A 14,907-nucleotide genomic window follows, 5' to 3' on the forward strand; every position below is an offset into this window, starting at 1 on the left:
GAGACTGGACTTGCTGAGGTTGAGATCCGGTATGGATGAGTTCTTTTTTTCCCCTCTTTATGAGCATTTTTCTTCCTTCTCCAATACGCAATTGTGTGGTGGGGGTCTGCTCTGTCGCCTTGTGTATTGCCGCGGCTATAAGCCGATGAAGTCTGTGGAAAATGACAGGCTTTGGTGCGGTTAGCCGAAGATTGGACAACAGCGCGCAATTTTCGCGGATTGTCGATCAGTTAACATGGGAAACGATGCAAGCTGGGAATACTCATTAATCATTTGTGAAAAAAATATAGAAACTTCCTGGGCGAGAAGAGAGTCCGCCGTGTCGTCTGCCAGCCAGGTGTCGATATTATTGTCTCCCCCAACGTCAAGGATGAGCTACAACTTTCCGGAAACTCGCTGGAGGGCGTTTCACAGAGTGCTGCCGATATCCAACAAATTTGCCGGGTCAGGAATAAGGATATCCGAAAAGTGAGGAAAACCCCCAACTTCGATTGCACCAAATTGGCACACTTTTCCTCCCTACTCCTTTCCAGTGTTCTGCCATCTTAACTAACCGTATTTGTTTTTACAGTTCTTGGATGGTGTGTACGTTTCGGAGAAGGGCAATATCACTGAGGAGTAGATAGGTGGTTACTCGTGTTCACTATTTTAGACGATATAGCGAGCGGGACAAGGAAAAAGAAAAAGGGAAAAGGGGGACAGAGGAAGGAAAACTAATTTTCAAACAAGAAAGAAAGAAACCGAGAAAAGGGAACAGAAGCATCTCTCATCATTGGACGAGCTCTTCCCCCTTTTTACTTAATCTTTCTCTTTCTACGTTGCTTTTAAAAAAACGTGAAAATGGGAAACGTCCTCCTTTTGTTTTTCTTTTTTTGAGCTGGCCTTTTTTTCCATATCAGTTTACCTACTTTTCCCTGTGCAGGAGTTCAATCGATGTTCCATATTTTGCAAATACTTTCCACTCTCATCCCCCTTCCTTCCTTCTCACAGTGAATAAACGGATGCATGTCCAATGTTTTCTTGTTTGTCCATTGGTAATGTATTCTCGACAAGAACTTTCCAAGGTCTAAGGTCTAGCACGGACTCCACGTGACGGCACTCCGGCCTCCGATGACCTCATCGATTGACGTTTCTCTGCCACCATCAATCAAAGCTACCTTTGTATATTCAACGCTTGACAACGACTCCTGGCCCGAAGTTGTTGTTGCATTTGCAGCCCGTTCCTATCTCACAAGTCCGTACAATATTGACATCCTCTTTTACTGCTAAATTGAGAGCGCTGCAATTACCATGGTTGAGAAAATCTTGGTGGCGGTAGAAGTTTTGCTAGTGTACTCCGTACTAAATCTTGGATTTGCCTAGATGCCGGTTAATTTCTAGGTCATTTAGAGGACCAAAGATGAAATAGTAGAGTTTTGTTCCGCCGAACCCTCATGCTTCCTCCACGCGATAAAGCCAACCACTCGCAGGCGTAAGGGCCAGTCGAGCAATCCACGCCTGTTACGACAGAAGTCGTGCTGCCGTAGCCCTTTCCAACTTTGCCCACTGAGCAACACCATGCAACCACGGACTTCAACAACAGGATCACAAGCAAAGACGACCACGACGCTGCCGCAGAAATATCAATAAGGTGTCGGAACTGACTAAGTCCGAATATTGCCCCAAATACTGAATATCAATAAAATAGATTGAATTGCTTATTCTAACTTCTAATAATTACATGATAATCAGGCAGTATTTATAGGGAAATCTGTGCTTAAATATATGCATGAGATATTACTGAGCATCAGTGGGGCATTGCTTGATTTCATATAGTGGGACGTTGCAGATTCTATATTATTCCAGAATCTTCGATAATAGAACTTACCAAGTTCTTGCTTTGATATAAGGCCATTCCAAAACACCACCATACCTTAGCCATGTCCATCCTTTTCACTAGCATCCTCCTAAGTTGCTGGGACTTGTTCTTCACCATCCTCGCTGCCCTCGTGGATAACGTCCGGACCTGTTGCAAACACGTACGCTCACCCTTCTTAGGCGGACAGGACAAAAGGGCCTCGCCGCTGCTGTTATTGCTGCTGCTGCTGCTGCTGCTGCTCCTGCTCTCCAGATCTTGCCACACAACCCTGTTTCTCTGTGCTCTCGGTTCCTGTTCATATCGCTTTTTGTGTTAGTATATTTTACTTACGTTGTCTGGTGTCTGCCGCAGAAATTGTATACCTGGTGGCTCGCGAAATCGCCAGGTGATCTTGCAAGAAAGCGCATTGCGACAGCTGAAAGCTTTGAGGAGTGGGAGGCCGGGGCGATTTCGTTGGATGAAGTGCTGGGGAATGATGTTTGGTTCGTCGTTTTGTCTTGATTTGGGTTTTATTTTTCTCTTTTTTACAGTATATATGACTATTACCGTCATTGATTGATCACTTTTTTGAGTAGAGCTTGCTAACCAAAAGGGTATTTCTGTTTATTTTGTTCAGGCGTGAAAGTTACCCCAGCCTCCACTACGACCACCACGTTATTAAACGACGGTTGCAAAGCCTCATACGTGCGAAAAATAACAACGATATCTGGGTAATCGTCCACCTTATTCGATCTGGGTTGGTCAGAAATTTAGTCAATATCACGTCCCCGCAGCTCTATGATTGTGCTTATTCCGGCACCAAAGTCTTAATCGAAGAGTATATCTCGGAAGTCGGACTCGCAATTGAGTACATCGCCGCTCTTGAGACCGTGCCGCGCGATCCCAAGGCCTTTGATTCACAGGACAAACTTCGATTGCTCTACGACACCCGACAGGCATTCGGCAGGTCGGCGTTGATTCTGCAGGGAGGTGCCGTATATGGCACTTGTCATCTAGGCGTCGTCAAAGCACTGTTTCTGAGGGGGCTGCTACCTCGAATCATCACCGGAACCGCGACCGGCGCCTTGGTTGCTGCGCTCGTGGCGGTGCACAAGGATGATGATCTTATACCAGTGCTGAATGGGGAAGGCATCGATGAAGCTGTTTCAGATCGGTTATCCAAGCAGAAGCACTTCAAGGGTTGGAATATTCTTAGTCTTCTCGCGCGAGATAACGGGTACGGGCGGTTACCTTCATTGATCCGGCGGACTGAGGAATATATTCGAGAGAGCTATTTTCCAGATTTGAAACTCCTGGAGGAATATGTCAAATCCACAGTTGGTGAAATGACCTTCGAAGAGGCGTTTGCGAAGACAAAGCGTTGCCTGAACATTACCATCCCAACTGCTGGGAGAGCAGGGACTCCGAATCTGCTGAACTACCTAACAGCGCCTAATGTGGTGAGATACTGATCTCCACCCTTGACTCTATGCCTATTGAGAGCTGACATTTTGGAAACTATTTTTCTCAGTTGATATGGTCCGCTGCAGCCGCGTCGAACGTGTCCTCTGCAACCTCTTCACGGGTAACCTTGTATTGCAAGGACGAAACAGGGGCAATCGTCCCGTGGCCCGATGCCAAAGGCCTCCTCTTCAGGTCATGGCGCGAACTTGGTTATAACGAGAGAGAATGTCCTGTTTCCCGCCTGTCGGAACTATTCAACGTGAACCATTTCATCATTGCACAAGCCAGACCATTCCGGGTGCCCATATACCTACCAGAAGTCGAGCGTCCAGGAAAGGTAGTTTCCCGCCGCGGAGTCCTCCTCGAACAGACATGCCGTGTTATAAATTTGGAAATACGACATCGTCTACGCCAACTTGATAGCTTGGGTCTCCTGCCAACGCCACTCCGGCGGCTGTTAATCTATGAGGATATAGAAGGTCCGCATATGACGATTTTGCCGGAACTGGGGTGGATGGATTTGTCAAAAGTATTCAAGCCGCCACCTAGGGCGGGGGAAGAGATTAGGAGGTGGATACTTAAGGGGGAGCGGGGGACGTGGCCAGCTATTGCCGCTGTGCGTGTTCGTTGTACTGTGGAGTTTGCGCTTGAGAAGGGTTACCAGGTTGTGAAGCCGCAGTCGAAGCCTGGGTTTGGGGTAGGGGATGAATGAGGAAGGAGTGAGAGGGTTTTTCTTGTTTTCTTCTTTTTTGGTGTGGCTCCGGCTTGCAACTGGGTACGGGCACTTGTTTTATTTATGGTTTTTCTTTTTGGATATTAGTGATAGCATTGATCCATACTTTGATGCTATTTCTTAATTGGTTTCACTTAAGGCTTCATGTCGCTGCATGTTGTCCATTTTCAATACTCAATGGGCAGTGGATGGCCACGACTCACACAAACTCCGCTTGTTCGTGCTTGTGATATAGTTTGTATGCACGATGACATAAACGGGAGAGGCGTGGACGCTAAACCCGTTAAGGGAATAGCCCTGGTGCGGCCAACCGTCAGCATTAACTTTAATCCGGGTTGAGAGTGGTACCTCTCGACTGGCCCAGCGGTAGCGGCAACGAGAGGTACCCGTTCAAGTCCCCCGAAAGTTCACCACCTGAGATCGAGCCCCAGCTATCTTCTATCCTGTTGGCTTCTTGCTTCTTCTCCTCTCCACCAGCTTGCACATCCCACGAGTTCTGTGACCGCCCATTTATCACCTATTCTTAGACTGATTCCACGTGTGAAACTTCACCGTTATTTTCCGCTTTGAGAAAACCAACAATCGCTTTTTATCTTTAAAAACCCATCCATCATACCCACAGCAACTTAACCACGCACACCACGCCACACCAGCTCGCACGCGCTTCCAGCTCTCAAGCTATCTCCGGGCCGAGGTAGGAGATTCGGGAGGACCGAACGGCAGGAGCTTCAAAAACCATACCCTGCTCTCTATCCCTCATTTTTTGTTCAAAGCCCGGCTATTCTGGCGCGCGGGGGGACCATCATGGCGGTTCAAGCGGCCATGATCGCGGACACCATCACCGCGATGAAAAGGGCTCTTGAACGCCAGCGTTTAGGAGGTCTGTGATGTCTCGTCTCTCTTTCCGTATATTTCGTATTTCTTTTTCCATTTCGTTCTTGTTTCCCACCTATTTTGTCTGGTTGGATGAGGCCCGGATCGTCTCGACTTGATTGATCCCCTTTTTTTACCTTTTTGCTTTGGCTGACATCTGTATTTTTTTTCCCCTGTCTCTTAGCTATGGGCGTCGACGATCCCATCACACAACCCACGAATCGCGGAAATAAGCTTCGGATAAATGCGGAATATGTTCACGAGGGAGCTCTTGGGTTCACGGACGGTGTGGCATTTTATAGAAAGGTACGGTGGGGGGAAAAAAATACTTGGGTTCTTCCTCTTAGGGCCCAATAGAGGCTGAATGCTGATCTGAGATGTCATCGCTAATGTTATTTTCTCCATTTGATAGAGGATCAATCATGCCGGTTATACGAGAGATATCGTAGAGCGCAATCCGCCCAAATACGATTCCGAGGGAGACGAATTGGATGAAGAAGATGCAGAGGAACATGCTGATCCGGAAATGGCGGACGAAAATCCGTTTGGGGACATACACCTGGAAGGTGAGTCGAACTTTTTTTTTTTTTTTTTTTTGTGTGTGTGTGTGTGCAACGCGATCAAACGCCGGAATTTGTTTCACCAATTGGAAATATCGATTTCTCACTCTTGTGTTTCTCCTTATTTGTTTACAGAACTTCTCGCTCCTCTAAAACATCCCTCCGAACTCGCGACACACCCTTCCATGTCCCATCCGTACACCTCCAAAACCCTCCAGATGATGGTGGACAACGCGAATGCAAAGCTCCGACAGGAGCAGGACGTCCTCCATAAGGCCAAGAGACTACATAGAGAGCTACTAGGCGACGCCCCGTGGATGCCTTGCGGCTTTTTGGAGACTATGGACGACAGAAATATATTTGACCCCAATTATGGATTCAATAGCCGTTCTTCATCGAAACAAAGGGATGGGAGGGGTAGATCGGGACGTTCTTCACGCGGAGGGTCTCCCGAGAACCAGGCTGCTCAAATAGGGAATAATATCTCGATTAGCTTACCGAATTACGATCCTGTGAAGTATGCTGTCAATGGCGTGTCGCCCGAGCAGCACAATACTGATCACGATGTCGAGATGGGTGATACCTCAGAGGAGCCGCTAGAAAACAAGGACATAATGCCACCTGAGAAGAACGTTACGGGTGAAACCATCAAAGTAAATGGACAGGCTGTATTTCCCCCAGAATCTACAAATGGGGACACCATATCAACGCACATAGATGCAAAAAAGCAACCGTCGATACCCACCACCAACAAAGATCCTCTCAAAGCCAAGGAAGAGCCTAAAGATGGCCCTCCTGTTGATACGGCTGCGACTAACGGGGGCGATATAAACGTGGACAAAGACGGCGACCGCACGGAAGATGAAGCAATTGCCGACGACAACGACAACGACGAAGGAATCTCCTCCCCCGAACCCCCGCGCCGCATGACCACCCGCGCCCGGGCAAACCAAGCCGCAAACCAAGCCACCACCCCAACCTTCTCAGACATAGCCCGCTCCGGCACCCCATCCTCCTCCACAGCCAATAACCCCGACAACCTCAACGACCCCCTAACCATGCACCCCATCTTCCTCCTCCCGCCAACCCATCTCGACCGCAATTGCGGCCTTCCCCCCAGCGAAGCAGATGAGGTCCGCCGCATGCTCTGGTCCTATATCCAGAAGCAGGAAGAAACGGTGCGCGCTTCGCAGCGCATGTACCATATGTTGCTGAGCGCGTGTCGGAAGAAGGAGCTGGTGTGGGAGTGGTGTAAGGCTGAGGGCCATGTGGGGGAGTTGAGCGATGGGGAGGATTGGTATGATCGCCAGCAGTGGGGGTTGGGGGATGGTGAAGATTTGAGGAAAGGCGCTGATGAGGATGAGGTTGATGGGGGAGGGGAGGAAGGGAGAGGGGGTGGAGGAGGGACGGGGACGGGGACCGCGAAGAGGGGCAGGGGCCGGAGGGCGTGATTTTTTCTTTCTTTCTTTTTATTTTTTTAACCCTTCCTTTTTGTTTTTTCTTTCTCTTCTTGGGGTTGAATTTCTGGAGGGGTAAGGGGTTGGGCTTTTTTTTTTTTTTTTTTTTTTTTTTTTTTTTTTGAACTTTTTGCCGGGTTGGACTGGAGTGGATTGGGATGGTTAGGTATGAATGGATACATTGATGCATACTAATGCGTGAAACATGTGAGACATAGGAAGTCGGAGGCATGTCCTTGCCTTTTTTTTTCACTTCATTTCTTTTCTTCTTTCATTCGCTGTTGTTTATGCCATAATTGGGTTGTTTCGCCCTGCCGTTCCTCTCCCCCCACCTTTTTTTTTTTTTTTTTTTTTTTTTTTTTTTTTTTTTGATTTATTTTGATTTTGATATTTTCTTTTTCCCCCTCGCTCCGAAACACCTGTCCTCATCTGCTGTTCTTCTCCTTTCCATCCAGGCTGCGTTTTGTATTTTTAGATTTGGTGCTTTTTTTGCTTTTATTTTTCTTCCTGACAACTATCGGAGTCTAGGCCGCTACAACCTGGAAATAAATACCCAGTTCCGCTCATGACAAGATAACTCAAATCATCATCCCCATCCCCATTCCCGTTTTCCATTACGCAATTCTTTTTTTTTTTTTGTTTGTCTTTTTTGGAATAGAGTATCATGTACAGTACAGAACGTATCAGAATGCTACAGTGTAGCCAAACATGCCTCTAATCTATCAATGCACGCATGGTGCGTAAGAATGTATGAATGTATGCTCAAGAGGGTATATATATATATATATAAGCCCATCACCGTGTTCTCCACCATTTCTGGTAACACGATGACTCAAATCAAAACCCATCCCATCTATTTTTAAAAAAAAGCAAAAGAATAAGAGAACGCTTTTGTATACCACCTGGCACCCTCGCCTGTCTCCGTCGCGGGCTCCTGCGCCTCAACCGCCAATGACTGGTCCACTCCCTTCCCCTTCTCCACCGCCACTTGGAATCGAAACAGGAAAGTGAGAAATTTATCGTTGAAGACATGTAAAAAAAAGGAGAAGAAGAAGAAGAAGAAGAAGAAGAAGATGAAAGAAGAAAGAAATATAAATTATGGTTCCGCATCCCTTCCTTTCCAGGGGCGCTCGACACGAGAGTAGAGCAAACACTCCAACCAAAAGATCATTTCGAACCTTTTTGTATTACCTTGTAAAGGAGATAAGAATGTATATTAAGGCAGAACGAGTGAGCGAACGACGAACAAACAAAGAAGCATTAAGAGCTTAGGTGCTGGGTGAAGATCATATATTCGTCTCGTCATCGACAGGGAGCGTTGAAGTCCTTAGCCGATTAGATCCGAGGAGTTTTAAGTAGGTCTGTTATTTGTCCCTTGGATATTTACTAGACGGATGGGAGGCGGTTCAAGCGCGCTTGCCGCCTTTCTTCGACTTGGCGCGGTCTCGCTCACGCTTTGCGTATATCTCAGCGGTGAAGGGGCTGTAATCGATGGGGGTATTTATTAATAGGGAGTATAATATAAGGCTAGAGGGGTGAACATGAAAAGAAGAAGAAGGAGAAGAAGGGTAATCAACAGGACTCACTCTTCCCACTTCAGCGCAAGCCAGTAGCACACAAACACCTCCAGGGTCAACAATAAACCAGCCACTTTGCCCTTGTATAGCGCCACAGCCAAAAAGCTCAACGTGCTGCCCCAATACATCGGGGAACCCGTGACATTGAACGGGAACCCAGTCACAGGCGCATCCATCAGGATCCCAAAGTAATCGCCCAGATACGTCCCCGTGAGGCCCAGCGCCCACATGCTGGAGAGCACGAGGGTATTCCCCGTGGTGAAAAGGCCGTAGGCTAGATACGGCTGCGAGACAGGCTGGTATAAAGGCTGGTCAGCCAGCGCTCTGTTGTACAGGTGGTCGCGTAGTATGCCTAGGGAGAAGATGGCGACGGCGAGGACGTAGCAGCCATTGTAGGGGCTGCCGAAGATGCGGGTTAGGAAGTGGTTGCGGTATTCTGCCGGTCCGTTTGTGTGTTTTTACGTTATGTGAGTGATTTCATATTTCATCTATTTAATTATCACAGCCGCTTTCAAGGCAGGATTTGATTGGGAGGAACGGACCTTGGCGGGCGACGATGCTGTCGTGGGTATTTAGGTTAGCTCTGTATACAAGTACTACTTTATGACATGTTCTTATCCCTTGTCTGCTCCACGGGAGAGGTTCTTACTTCCAGAATATGGGATTGAATGCAATGGCGGCTGCAGCCACTGTTGTTGTTGAAGGAGCGTCAGCGATTGGGCCTGGTATTTAAGATATTACTGCTAGAGGGCCAATTCTTACAATGTAGGCTCGTTTGGGAGAAATCGATATAATCCGTGATGGAGGCCATCTTTTGGTTATCGTCGTTCCGTGATGTGAGGTAGAGGGGAGTTCCAATTGCTGTTGTTAGTTTTCTGTTGTGCCCGAGATGATTGAGGCCAAGTTCCCAGACTAGCTTCAAGTGACGTTGGTGGAGTTGAATATTTCGGATTTTGTCCCGTGATCTCGGCGATCTGATAAGCAGCCACTTACCTAAGCAGCAGCGTCTGGTTAACTTACTTGTTCCCATCCAGCTTCAACTCCCCAACGTACGGCATGTAGGTCTTTGGCCCTTAGCTCTCTCTGCTGGTTGGGCTACCTTCTACTTAATTCTGCTACATGAGAATGCCCTAACCTTCCCGTGTGCTGACCGCCATCCACACAAAACTAGCTGAGAACTCGTCGCACTATCAAGTGACTAGCGCGCTGTTAGCTGCTGCCGAAGTCCACTGCGAACCCAAACTCCCACCCGGCAGTCTAAGACAGAAGACCCAAAACCATAGGGATAAAAAAAAGCGAGGAATGCCCCCGCTGCATTATTTGCTTTCATGAAGTAGTCAACTTGACAGCATGAGGCCAACTTGCGCTGGGGAGAATGGCCCTAAGTCGCCGTGATCTTCTCATTGCCTGCTTGGGCGGCTTCATTGCGTGGGGTTTTGCCGTGCGCTGGTTCCCCGTGCTTCGTTACATCGGATACGTTTTTTTTGCTGGTATCACCACCTCTGTCCTTTGCCTGGGTGCCGTCATTCTTTTAACCGTACGAAGTGGAAATGAGTGGGGAGCAAACCCAGTCAGTTTGGCTGGCAGTTCGATCGCCTTCCTGTCCCCCGATAAATGGGAACATGATGTCAGGATATACGAGAAGAGCGTGGATTATCGTCCCGAACCCCTATACCCTCAGTCATTCCTCGTTTCCGAAGCGCTTGGTGAGCTCCTTGACCTTGCCCTGGGCGAGTTTGTTTCATCATGGTACCGGGAAATAAGCGGCAGCCCAAGATTTGTCAATGAAGTCGATCGTGGGATAAGGGCCGCACTTGGAAATTTAAGGGACAGGCTGTTCAGAGAAGACTTGGTGGAGATCCTGGTGTCCCGGTTTGTACCAATTTTGACGAACCATTTTAGAGATTTTGACACAGCTGAGAGGGCAGTTCGAGGCAGAAACCTGTCACGCACTGTAACTGAATCGGAAGAGCTGGAGATTGCAATCGCGAGTAGGTATAGAAATGGAAATCTACACCCTGCCGTATCTGTATCCTCGTTCACGGACCCAAAACAGGTTCAGCAAGAGCACCTCCGCAAGTTGGTTGTTGCACTGCTCCCGAAACTGTTGCCAGAGGGTTTACTGAGCAGCCGGGCGGTATCTATCTTGATACGAGAGATTGTCACCTGTGCTGTTCTATATCCATTGTTATTGCTGCTTTCTGACCCTGATACTTGGAACCAGCTGATGGAAGCCTATGCGCGCACTGCACTACAAGACCGCAAAACGGTACGGAGACTACGTGAGGCCCTAGACCAACATGCTTCACCTGCTCCGAAGTCTAAACACAACCAAGCGTTCCCCAGGCTAAGGGCGGGTGATAGCGAAAGAGACTTCGAGAGGTTTGTCCGAGTTATTCGCCGATGCAACATCCTGTCAGATGCGAGGAGATTCAGGAGCCAAATTGCCAGCCAACTCAAACGGGAGAGCATGGTTGAAGGCCAAGATCAGGTTTATCTCCGTCGCCTGGAAACTGGGAAACGGGTTTTGGATCAGAAGGTTGCGAAGCTTTCAGTACCCACTGGCCAGCCAAATAATGCGCCTGTAAATCCTGTTGATCTTCGCTATAGCTACATTTCAAAGCCTCATGAAGTATCATTGGTGGATGTTATGCACAATGCAGCTGGCCTTTCGTACTTTATGGAGTATATGGGATCGCCTGAATCTCATGTCCCTTGTCCAGTTTTGGGTCGTCGTTGATGGGTTCCGAAACCCTCTTGAAGATGACTTTGGCGATGACACTCCTACCAACGCTGTAACATGGACAACCGCCGATAGAAACGATGTCGTGCTGATCAGCGAGCAGCATTTGTCGAAGCGTGAATTGCGGGTTCCTGCTGAATCTAGACAGGAGGTGAAAGAGTTCATCAACGCTGGAAAGCGAGCTTCTCCGGAACAATATCGCAAAGCACGAACAGTCATCCTCACTACCCAGACATCTGTTTTACTTGAGATGCAGAATAAATATTATCCTGGCTTTAAGAAGTCGGATCTATACTATAAATACTTAGCTTCTGATGAAGCTGCTTCCGCCTCCGCTTCCACCTCCCAGTCTGGGCGACCGTCTGTGAGCCAGTCAACATACTCTGAAGGCTCTGAAAGACGTCCACTTCCCCCGCTTACGGGTCGCGTATCTTCCCCCCAAACAAACGCAAAACCAAACGAGCTTTTACGAACGGCTGTTTCTACAACCGATTTATGGAACCAGCCTAAACATCTAGGTGACTTGCACTTTCTTCGGCGATCACTAGACTCGGATCGAGCTCGGCTATTTGATGACGATGATCTGGAAACCGATCACCTAGCAGCGTCTATACAGAGCACCGGAAAGGATTCTCAGAATGGGGATGGCGGGGACGGCCACTCCCGTCATGTAATAGAGAATATGGAGGCCGCTTTGAATGATATCATTACCAATCAACCAAATGATTCGAAACTAGAAGAAACGAAAAGTCCTATTTTACATTCAAGTAGGGAACAAAATTCATCAAGGAGTTCATTAGAGTTTCCACAACATGACAATGGTCCAGTAGGGGAGAAGGTGAAACCAAGTATCGCGTCGCTGGGCCTTGTTAATACCTCATCTAGGATTGGTGTATTTACCGACAACGATCTCTTCTCGGACGAGGAGAAGTTTATCGAGGATGAGTACGCGGACCCAGAAACACCTGAGGATGAAAAAGATCCGGCGGAGGAGATACATGAAGCGGCGCCTGGCGATCTTGGTCTGGCAGAAGCTATATCTGCGTTGACATCTGATATAGAAAAACTCATTGCCCAAGAGGCCGTCGTTGACACGCTCACCAGAAAAGCGGAATTAACTAATAATACCGCGGAGCTGCGTATATTAGGGAAATCCAAGTCGAGTCTTCATCGTGAAATTCGCCGGAAGGAAATGCAAAGACAGCAATATATCATTCAAGAAAGTGATAATAGCCTCTACGGGCGTTCCACTGTCCAAATCAAATCCATCATGGTTGGGAAAGAGGAGGATGGGCGGGAATATGCATTATGTAGGTAGCCTTTGGTTTCTACTCTCTAACTAAAGAATTTACAGTGAAATACTTACCAATCTCAGATCTTATCGAAGTACAGAGGAATTCTGGAGACCAGATGCCTGCTGCCTCTTGGGCAATTCCTCGCCGTTACAGCGAATTCCACGAACTCCACCAACGTCTACGAATGCGATATCCGTCCGTCCGCAACCTAGAATTCCCTCGCCGACGAATGGTAATGAAACTCCAAAGGGATTTCCTTCACAAACGCCGTCTTGCGCTCGAAGCCTATCTCCGGCAGCTCCTCCTCCTCCCTGACGTATGTCGAAGCCGCGATTTACGTGCTTTCCTATCCCAACGCGCCATAATCTCCTCTGAAGAATCAAACGACCATGATCTCGAACATCAACGGCTCGAAGAAAACAAAGACCTCGTTACCCGCATCTACAATTCCGTTGCCGATGGCATGGACGATTTCCTTGGAAACATCACCGTCCTTGACCAACTCTCCACAGCAGGCCAAAACCTCATCTCCGCCGCCACAAACCAGCTCGCGACTACCAACAACCCCCAGCCTGACCACCGGCTCATCAGCCCGGAAGACTCCCTCACTGCCGCCGAAGCCGAAGCCGAACTCAACACCTTTGAATACCGCGAACTAGAGCCCTTCGTAAAGCCCATCTGCGACATATTTCTCGAGATCTTCGAGCTGAACAAGGGTAACAACTGGCTGCGCGGGCGCGCCGTCGTCATCGTCCTCCACCAGCTCCTCGGCGGCACGGTGGAGCGCAAAGTGCGCGAGTTCGCCCGCTCGCTCGTGGAGGACTCGTCGTTGCTGCGTTACATCCACCTGGCGAAGGACACGTTGTGGCCCGTCACTGCTGATGGCGAGGGTCGTCGGTTTCGCGACCTGAAACCGCGGAGTTTAGCGGAGAAGATGAAGAGCAGGACGGAGGCGAGCGTTATGCTTGCGACGCTTGTGCCGGATCTTGCGGCCAATGTGGTTGGGAGGGCGAATGCGCAAGCGGCGGCGAGGAGGGTGTTTGCGACGACGAATAATCAGAGGCTCAATGCGCACTTGGTTTTTACGGTTTTGGATGAGATTGTGGCTGTGCTGCTTGGGAATGCCAGTGCGGATGGGAGTGGGAGTGGGAGTGGGAGTGGGAGTGGTGGAGTTAGATGAGAAGTAGCGAAGGATGAAAGAGAGGGGAAGGGGTTTTAGTTGTATATGTTCGGTATTTCATTTTCTCGTTCATTTTCTTCCGATTTCTTTATGGTTGGTTGTGGGGGATAAATGGCAATGTCATGAATAATGATAATGTCTGAATGTGTGTTGTACATATAACATAACTAACTAACTAGTTACCCTAGCACTGGACTGGACTTCATCCTGTTTTTTTTTTCTTTTTTTTTTTCCCCTTTTCCGTCCTTGATATTATTAAATATTTTCCCTTCCTTTCCCGCTTCCCCTACTCCCCGAGGACGAGGATAGATGTTATGTTTAGATGTTGTACTCAACTCTTCTCCCCTGACTCCAACAACTCCTCCATTCCATTTTTTACCCATCTTTCTTCTTCTTCCTCCTCCTCCTCCTCCTCCTCCTCCTCGTCCTCCTTTTTTCCCCCTTCGTAACGTAATCCTATATTTTCTGTCCAAAACAAAATAAATAAAATAAAATAAAAATAAAAATAAAAATAAAAATAAAAATAAAAATCTACTTCTAATGCTAATTCTAATTCTCAAATGGTTCTTCCCATTTTGACAACCCACACAAAAACATGTAGTTGTAGGCCCTCCGTCCCTCCGTCCCTCCCTCTCTCCCTTGAGAGCAGAAGAGAATATTAAGTACTAACTTGTTTTGCGTTGATGGTATTACGATTGAGATTGAGAAGTTGAAATTGTCAAAGGCTACTGGGTAGGTAGGGTAGGGTGTTTGGAAAAGGGGGTGGGGAGCAGGAGCAGGAGTAGGAGTAGGAGCAAGGTCTGCTTGCTGCCATCTGCTTTTTAATATTTAATATTTATTCCCAACTTGGGACAAATGGGTATTTAATTATTTCTTAACATTGTGGTGAACATGACATAATATGGCATTCTTTTTTAAAAAAAACTCCAAAAATAGTACCACATGGTTGATTGATGTATGTAGGTTAAAATAATAATATAATGACTTGCCATGTATGTAATGTAATTAGCAAACTAGCAAATAACTAACTAACTAAACCCATGACATGCATGCATGCCTGACAAACAACGCGTGTCAAGACAATACGGCATATTGGAGTAGAAAGACAGAGAGAGGTACAATGATAATGATGTTAAAATCTTAATGTCCTGTTGGTGTTCATGAGGCGAGAATAAGTGAATAAATAAC

General features: G+C 47.7%; 5 protein-coding genes across 5 annotated transcripts; 4 read left to right on the forward strand and 1 right to left on the reverse strand.

The window, feature by feature from the left end:
• Positions 1–161: 161 nt before the first annotated feature.
• HCAG_01981 (hypothetical protein) lies at positions 162–622 on the forward strand (the record flags this gene model as incomplete). The annotated part of the gene is made up of 3 exons (XM_001544884.1): positions 162–229; positions 291–468; positions 572–622. 3 exons carry the CDS (start codon positions 162–164, stop codon positions 620–622), a joined length of 297 nt encoding a protein of 98 aa, XP_001544934.1.
• Positions 623–1,919: 1,297 nt separating this feature from the next.
• HCAG_01982 (predicted protein) lies at positions 1,920–4,013 on the forward strand (the record flags this gene model as incomplete). Its single annotated transcript, XM_001544885.1, has 4 exons — positions 1,920–2,018; positions 2,054–2,340; positions 2,475–3,297; positions 3,369–4,013. 4 exons carry the CDS (start codon positions 1,920–1,922, stop codon positions 4,011–4,013), a joined length of 1,854 nt encoding a protein of 617 aa, XP_001544935.1.
• Positions 4,014–4,838: 825 nt separating this feature from the next.
• On the forward strand, positions 4,839–6,918 carry HCAG_01983 (predicted protein; the record flags this gene model as incomplete). Its single annotated transcript, XM_001544886.1, has 4 exons — positions 4,839–4,914; positions 5,092–5,213; positions 5,320–5,473; positions 5,603–6,918. The coding sequence occupies 4 exons, from the start codon at positions 4,839–4,841 to the stop codon at positions 6,916–6,918; spliced, it is 1,668 nt and encodes a 555-aa protein (XP_001544936.1).
• Positions 6,919–8,506: 1,588 nt separating this feature from the next.
• On the reverse strand, positions 8,507–9,312 carry HCAG_01984 (methylene-fatty-acyl-phospholipid synthase; the record flags this gene model as incomplete). Its single annotated transcript, XM_001544887.1, has 4 exons — positions 8,507–8,937; positions 9,044–9,084; positions 9,151–9,223; positions 9,264–9,312. 4 exons carry the CDS (start codon positions 9,310–9,312, stop codon positions 8,507–8,509), a joined length of 594 nt encoding a protein of 197 aa, XP_001544937.1.
• A 564-nt stretch (positions 9,313–9,876) lies between these two features.
• On the forward strand, positions 9,877–13,719 carry HCAG_01985 (conserved hypothetical protein; the record flags this gene model as incomplete). Its single annotated transcript, XM_001544888.1, has 3 exons — positions 9,877–10,883; positions 11,125–12,554; positions 12,599–13,719. 3 exons carry the CDS (start codon positions 9,877–9,879, stop codon positions 13,717–13,719), a joined length of 3,558 nt encoding a protein of 1,185 aa, XP_001544938.1.
• Positions 13,720–14,907: the final 1,188 nt, after the last annotated feature.

Source organism: Histoplasma capsulatum, genomic scaffold (assembly GCF_000149585.1).
Source record: "Histoplasma capsulatum NAm1 scaffold_1 genomic scaffold, whole genome shotgun sequence".
NCBI lineage: Eukaryota > Fungi > Ascomycota > Eurotiomycetes > Onygenales > Ajellomycetaceae > Histoplasma > Histoplasma mississippiense.